Source organism: Gavialis gangeticus, unplaced genomic scaffold, assembly GCF_001723915.1.
Source record: "Gavialis gangeticus isolate Ggan-Ray unplaced genomic scaffold, GavGan_comp1, whole genome shotgun sequence".
Lineage (NCBI taxonomy): Eukaryota > Metazoa > Chordata > Crocodylia > Gavialidae > Gavialis > Gavialis gangeticus.
Genome location: NW_017728973.1, coordinates 1,880,848 through 1,887,729, shown reverse-complemented (window position 1 = coordinate 1,887,729; position 6,882 = coordinate 1,880,848). Strand labels below are relative to the sequence as shown.

Genomic DNA, 6,882 nt, shown 5'->3' with positions numbered 1-6,882 from the left:
GCGCCAGGCTGGGCCCTGCTGCCGCACCTGCAGCCCTGCACAGGCTGAATCAGGCTTCTTGCCCTGCGCCAGGCCCAGGATTGAGTGCCCCTGCTCTGACCTAACACCGTCCCCATTGTGGCCCCCTACCAATGGACCATTAGGCTCTCCCAGCTGAGAATTTCAGAAGGCCACGTTCTTTCCATTAGCCCCTGCTTGGGGCCTTAGAGGCCACATTTCCAGCTTTGGTCTGTATCTTTGGGGCTAGAAACATTTTTTGTTTTTCGTGAAAGCTAAAAACTCTCCTCATCCTAGCAGCTGGGCCATGAAGACAAGCACTTGCAACATAATCGCTGACAACAGGGGAAGAAAGGGAACAAGAGGACAGGCTCCTGGGTGTCAGGAATTTGTCAATCAGGAGGACACTGCTAGGGTGGGTGCTGACATCCCTCCCTTCTTCTCTCAACGGTTGTCTTATAAATCATTTTGTAATCAAAGAGGAGTTCTGTGGCACGGGCACCCTCAGCCCTGTATATAGGACACCTCTTCACAAATTCTGAGTATTAGGACCTTTCTTCACAAGTCCTAACTGTTACACTTTTACAACATGGCTCAATATCTTCCAGCCTTCAAAACTGTCTCCTCCAGAAGTCCAGGTCCTAGGTCAGATTTAGTTTCCAAGACTGTAGGGATGCTCTCACCTACAAAATAGTAATCTATGATTGTAAGGACCCAGACCTATGACATGTATACTAATGTAAAGCAGTTATGTGCAGCAATGTAAATAACACTGCTGTCTGCCAAGTGTCTAAGGACAAACTCAGCCATCTGCCTGGCTTGGAGGTGAGAGGCAGAGATTGATGGCAGCTGCTGCCCTTGCAGACCTGTGGGGTACTTCTGAGCAAGAACATCTGCTCCAGAACCAAAAATCCCAAGCAGGACCTGGATGTGCCCAGAGACAGAGTTTTGTGCATGAGCAAAAAGCATGCATTTACTGCACCTTTCGTCTCAAATGCCCTGCAGAAAAAAAAGACTGGCGGACTATATCTAGGAGTGCGCACAGTGTGCACCATACCAGAGCCTTGCCACAGTGGCAGGAGTGCACCTGTTGGTCTAGGAAAAAAAACAACTACACCAGGACACGTGGACGTGTGATCTACACGTTTTCCCTGAGGCAGCAATACGCCAGAGAGGTTTATGCTGCCTATCTGCTCCTTCCTTATGGTGCTGTAAAGATCAACTACACTGGCTGAAGACACGCAGTACGTCTGCCCCAGATGTAGTTCTATCTTCTCCATACTATGCCCTTCAATCAGTGATTTTTACACACAAAGCACTGACACTTTCCCCCTCTTCAGCAATGAGCTGGGCAATTAGACAAGAAACAATTTCCATTGAACCCAGTGAACAACGGTCATGTGGGAAACAGGTTTATTTCCATCATGACACATAAGCAATACAGTCAGCCAGATAAATGTCACCTGGCAATAAAGTGGTAATGAAACCAAAAGCCCCATCCAACTCCAGGCTGGTGACATGTATGAAAGCTTTCTCCAGAAACCAAGATGGCTACGGACTCTATACAGCCCCTAGTCACTGCTGTAGGAGGGACACCTAGGTATGATTGCAGGGCTGTGATGCACCACAGCCATGCTGCAGTCTCTGGGCCAGGGCAGCAAGCTTGCCATCACCCCATCTGGCTGGGTCAGGACTCCTGGCTGCCGCTCCCCACCTCCCTTCCCAGCTTCTCCCTGGCAGCAGTGTCTCCTTGTGTGGCTCCCTCTCCCGCCTGGACGCTGAAGGGAATGGCTTTCCCCTCTGCGGGCTGCAGGGCCAGGCGTGGGGCCTGGATGCAGAGCTGTCCATCTGAGCACAGGGAGCAGGTCACAGCCTCCAGATCCAGGCCCAAGGGCAGCAGCATTTCCCTGCGCAGTTCCCGGTACTCCTGCAAGCTGCCTCCACCCTCTCCAGCGCTCTGCTTCTCACGCCTCCCCGTTACCGTCAGCGTCCTGCCCTCCTGCCTCACTGTCAGCTCGTCTGGTGCGAAGCCGGCCACATCCACACGCAGCTCGAACTTCTTGTGCTGCTGACCCCCAGACTCTGGCTCCTGCTCTGTGGCCCCAGCCTGGGCCGCTCCATCCTGCCTCGGCTCCCCTTGGCCCGCAGGCTCCAACCACAGGAGCGGCTGGGCCTGCAAAACAGTACGGCTCAGCCTGTCCATCGCCTCCACCTGCCGCAGCAGGTCACTTGCCATCTGCTCAAAGATGCTGGCTGGCCATGGCTGCAGGAGGCTGCTCATACTCTCGTGGCTACAGACACACGTGGGCCACCAGTCTCGCGATGGCCACTGCCGCACAGGGAGCAGCCGCACCAGGCCCCGGGAGTACCGTGCCATGGCTCTGCTCCTGCCACACACACTGCCTTTGCCTTGCTCAGCTGAGCACTGCCTCTGCTGCCTGCCCGGCTGCCTTTTGTACCCACGGCGCCCTTCCAGGCGCTTCCTGAACCGTCCTCCTCCTGCCCATATCTGGGCTGAGCCCTCCCCGTCCGGCCCTACGTGGCCTTGGTGGGAGGGCCCTGGCCCTGACTCATGAATGATGGATCAGGGCAGTGGAGCAGGTGACTTGTGGCACTGTGTAGCAGGGCTGGCTGCGTGCTCGGGGCTGGGCTTTGCTGGAAGGTGCCTGAACCCTCTGGGGCACAGTGTGGGGATGGGCTGCAGAGTGAATGGAGCGGCTCTGGCTGGGGCCATGGAGCAGGAGCCCAAGTCTGGGGGTCGGCAGGACAAGAAGTTTGATCTACACATGGACGTGGCCAGCTTCTCTCCAGAGGAGCTGATGGTGAGGCAAGAGGGCAGGAAGGTGACAGTGGTGGGGAGCCACAAGAAGCAGAGCCCTGGAAAGGATGGAGGCAGCTTCTGGGAGTACCAGGAGATGCACAAGGAAATGCTCCTGCCTGCAGACCTGGACTTGGATGCCATGACCTGCTCTCTGTGCTTTGATGCACAACTCCACGTTGAAGCAACATGCCTGGCCCTGCAGCCTGCAGAAGGAAAAGGCATTTCCAGCCATGCCCAGTGGGGAGAGGGAGCCACACAAACAGACCCTGCTGCCAAGGAGGAGGAGAAGCTAGGAAGGGAGGTGGAAAGCAGCAGCCAGGAGTCCTGACCCAACAAGATGGGGTGATGGCAAGCATGCTGCCCTCACCCAGAAACTACAGATATTTCTGGGGTGTATCCCTGCCCCAGCCAAGGAGGAGAAGGAGCTGGGAAGGGAGGTGGGGAGCAGCAGCAGCCAGGAGTCCTGACCCAGCCAGAGGGAGTGACAATGAGCCCACTGCCCTGGCTCAGAGACTGCATCCATTTCTGGGGTGTATCCCTGCACAAGCCCTGTGATCCCATCTGAATACATCATGCTTAGGAGTCCCTCCTGCAGCAGGGACTGATTGAGTCTTTCCCATGTTGGACTCTGGACCGAACTCTTATACCTGTGCCCAACCTGGAGAGGAATGGGGCTTTTGGTTTCAATATTGCTATTTTGCCGGGTGACATTTATCTTAGCCAGGTGATGGTGATCTTTCTGAATGTGTTGTTTGTGTGTACTTGGTGGAAATAAACCCGCATTTCCTACATTCCAGTTGGCAGTAGATTGATTAGAAACTGCTTTTTTTTTAAATTTCCAAACAGGGAACAGTGGAAGATGCAGTTGCAGTGACCTTTAAAACCTGTCCTCTGAGGCCTGAGCATCACCACACACTGTCTGGCGACCTCAGGCCCTGTATTTTGTCACTGTCTATATTTGCATACGCTTTCAAAGTAAATTAACTAGCCTGGGAGCAATCCCTTCCAGCAACTGGGCCTAGGCCTGTGAGTCTGAGTTACATGAGTGATCCACTGGATTGCTGTGGAGCCACTCACTTGCTAAGGATTTATCAGTTTAGGATAGGGGTGGCGAACCTGCAGCATGTGTGCCTCAAGCAGCACAGGCAAACTCTGTGTGTGTCATGAAGCAGATGGAGCAAGGGACAGTCTTTTCTTAAGTCTCTTTGCTTAAAAAGCCCTTGCCTAGTGCCTCACATCCCACTCCCACCATGACTTTGTTATCACCATCCTTTCAGAGCTTTTGTTGTACAAAATCCACTGGGCACAAAACATGTTTTCTAATATCAACTCTGGAGACGCCAGGGTTAAAAAGGCATCGTGCTGCCTGGTCCCCACTTCCTACCCTGCCATTGTTCCTTGGCTTTACAGCACAGCTCCCTATTTAAAGGAAGATGACAAAGTTGGTTGAGCTTAGGCCAGTCAGGAACAGGGGCTGGTTTATGAACAGCGGGCACTTGAGGGGCCTTCAGCAGCGCAGGCTCTATAGTGCAGGCCCACTCTGCTTTCCCCAGGGAAGAGCTTTCCAAGCACCTGGAGTAGTTTGTTTGGCAACAGCAGGTAGAGGTGATGGGCGGCATTCAGCACCTGTGACACATCAGGCCCCACAGCGTGCAGGGCTGCGCCCATCAGATGCTCCAGCTGCTTGAAAAGACTGCTCTGCAGCTTCCATCCCTGTGCTGTGAGTTGAGCTCTGCTCCCTCCTCAGCCTGGACCTGTAAGGGCAAGCAGCATGCCCAGTTCCTGGAAGACAGCCAGGACGAGGCCCCAGAAGCTTTGATCTGCATCTGCCAAACTTAAGGAGCAAGGATACTGAGGGGCTGGCAGCACCACATTCCCTGCAATCTCTGTGTCTCAGATAAGCAGTTGTAGCCTGGCTGCCAGGCTACGGGACAGGGCCTTGGCCTGCTCCAGCACAGCCCTGCATTCCCAGAGCACCTGCCTTTATCACTTCCCCCAAGCTCCCGCAGTACTCAGTGCTTCTCAGCAGAGCACTGACATTGCTGCTTTTTACAGGCAGGAGTGGGGCCCTGCCTGATGGGGGAGTTTGTCTGTAGTCACACAGGGAGTCCACAGCACACTAAGGAATTGGATCAGGCTGCCCTGACTCCCAGCCCCACACAAAGCCATGAGGCCATTCATCCTTCTTGGGAAAGGAAAAGAAAAAGAAGAGCACAGGGACAATCTGGGAGCCAGCGAGCCTGGCAAAGGCAGCAGCAACACTTGGAAAAGACCAACCCATTTATTTAATATAAAATAACGACCTAATACAAGTCTCAAGGGCAGTTAGACAGTCTCCCACATCCTCCCACCCCCATGGGGCCTGCATCAGTCTCCAATAAGTCTCAGCTCTGCTGTTGCTCTGGGAAACTGCTCTCTGCTCTCCTTGGCTCAGCCAGCACAACAGCTGTCAGCTCTCAGTCCCTGTTATGCCTTGGATCTAACGTTGGCCCCCTCCTTGAAGCCCGCCACAGCTTCACTCCCCACTGTCCCAGTGGGGTGATCTGGATGGGTACGTTCCTCTCCAGGGCAGCTATCAGTGCCTGGCGTGGGGCTTCAATGTGCAGCTGGCCCTCACTGGAGATGGAGCAGTTCACGTCATCGGGGTCCACGCCCTCAGGCACGTCCCACTCCCGCTTGAACACCTCAGACTTGTAGGAGAAGGAACCTTTACTGTCTTCACTCTGTGTCTCCTTGCCTGTCTGCAACACCTTCCTGCCCACTAGTTTTACTGTTAGCTCCTCAGGGGAAAAGCCCTTAACGTCCTGGGATATGGTGAAGCCCCTGTTTGTTCCCTGGGGCAGGGTCATGCTGGTGCTCTGCTCTTGCTCTCTGCTCCCTCCACTTGCTAAGAGCTGCTGGACACCGCTCATAAAATCCCTGGTCCGGTCCATCTCCCAGCGGACATCCTGCTCCAGCTCAGCAATGACAGTGCTGGGTTGAGGCCACAGCGTGCGCACAGGGCCCACCCAGGGAGCCAGGGTGCAGTGGGAGGGCGGCTGGAGGTGCAGGTGGCACAGCATCTCTGCTTCTGTGGCTGGCTCAGGGCGCTGGGGCTGAGTCCTCTCCAGTGGTCCTGGAGCTGCTCTGCTCAGCTAGTGGGAGCCAGTGGCTTTTATCCTCTTCCTGGCCAGGCCTGGGCCCATCCACAATTCTCGGTCCCATTCATACCCTCGAGATGCCATCTTCTATTTTTAAGCAGCTGATGGCTTAGGGATTACTCATGTGCCAAAATAATAGCACCTGCTTCCTGAGGCAAGCATCACCCATCCAAACTGGGCAGTGTAGTCACAGCCAGCCGGGGGGTTGGGTTACAGAACAAGCTGCTGTGGTCCAGCTGAGAGCAGAGCTCACAAAGGAAGGTGGGATGGGTGGGAGCACATCAGGGAGTTTGAGGCTCTTCCAGACTAAACTTTACAGCACATTGCAGAATTAGGGACCACATGTTGTGCTGAGGATTTCTGTGTTATAAAAACAATGCACAAAGGGTTAATACATTAAGTAGATATTTTAGCATGGCCCCATGGTGCAGGCCTCAAGAGCTGGTTTGTAAACATCTATTATGTCTTCCTCCTTCCCCCCACTGCCTTTCTAGCACAGGCTACTCTTACTGCTGGATCTTCCAGCTGTGGCTAATGAACTGCTGCGTGGCACCAGGGCTTGCCCTCCCCCCCACTGGAGTCCAGCTCTGCCCTGGGAAGGAGGAGAGCTGGGAGCCAGTTAGCATTAGGGGCTATAGGCTTTACAGGAGGGATAGAGAAGGAAGGAAAGGTAGGGGTGTAACACTCTATGTCAAGGAGCACTACACATCCTCTGCCAGCAGAATGGGGTCAGAGGAGGGGCAAGCGGAAGTGCTCTGGGTCAAGATACAAGGGGGCCATATGGAGAGGGATCTAACAGTGGGGGTCTACTACAGACCTCCCAACCAAGGGGAGGATCTGGACTGGGAATTTTTGGGCCAGCTTGCAGAGGCACTTAAGGTGAAGAATGTAGTTGTTATGGGTGATTTAAATTACCCGGACATC

At 54.3% G+C, this 6,882-nt stretch overlaps 2 protein-coding genes and 1 pseudogene across 2 annotated transcripts; 1 reads left to right on the top strand and 2 right to left on the bottom strand.

Moving 5' to 3' along the window:
- Window positions 1-1,396: 1,396 nt before the first annotated feature.
- Window positions 1,397-2,459, bottom strand: LOC109289870 (heat shock protein 30D-like). The gene has a single exon (XM_019506115.1). The coding sequence runs from the start codon at window positions 2,372-2,374 to the stop codon at window positions 1,685-1,687; it is 690 nt and encodes a 229-aa protein (XP_019361660.1). The 5' UTR covers window positions 2,375-2,459; the 3' UTR covers window positions 1,397-1,684.
- A 94-nt stretch (window positions 2,460-2,553) lies between these two features.
- On the top strand, window positions 2,554-3,220 carry LOC109289877 (heat shock protein 30C-like). The gene has a single exon (XM_019506128.1). It carries the CDS (start codon window positions 2,574-2,576, stop codon window positions 3,144-3,146), a length of 573 nt encoding a protein of 190 aa, XP_019361673.1. The 5' UTR covers window positions 2,554-2,573; the 3' UTR covers window positions 3,147-3,220.
- A 2,064-nt stretch (window positions 3,221-5,284) lies between these two features.
- LOC109289860 lies at window positions 5,285-6,249 on the bottom strand (annotated as a pseudogene).
- Window positions 6,250-6,882: the final 633 nt, after the last annotated feature.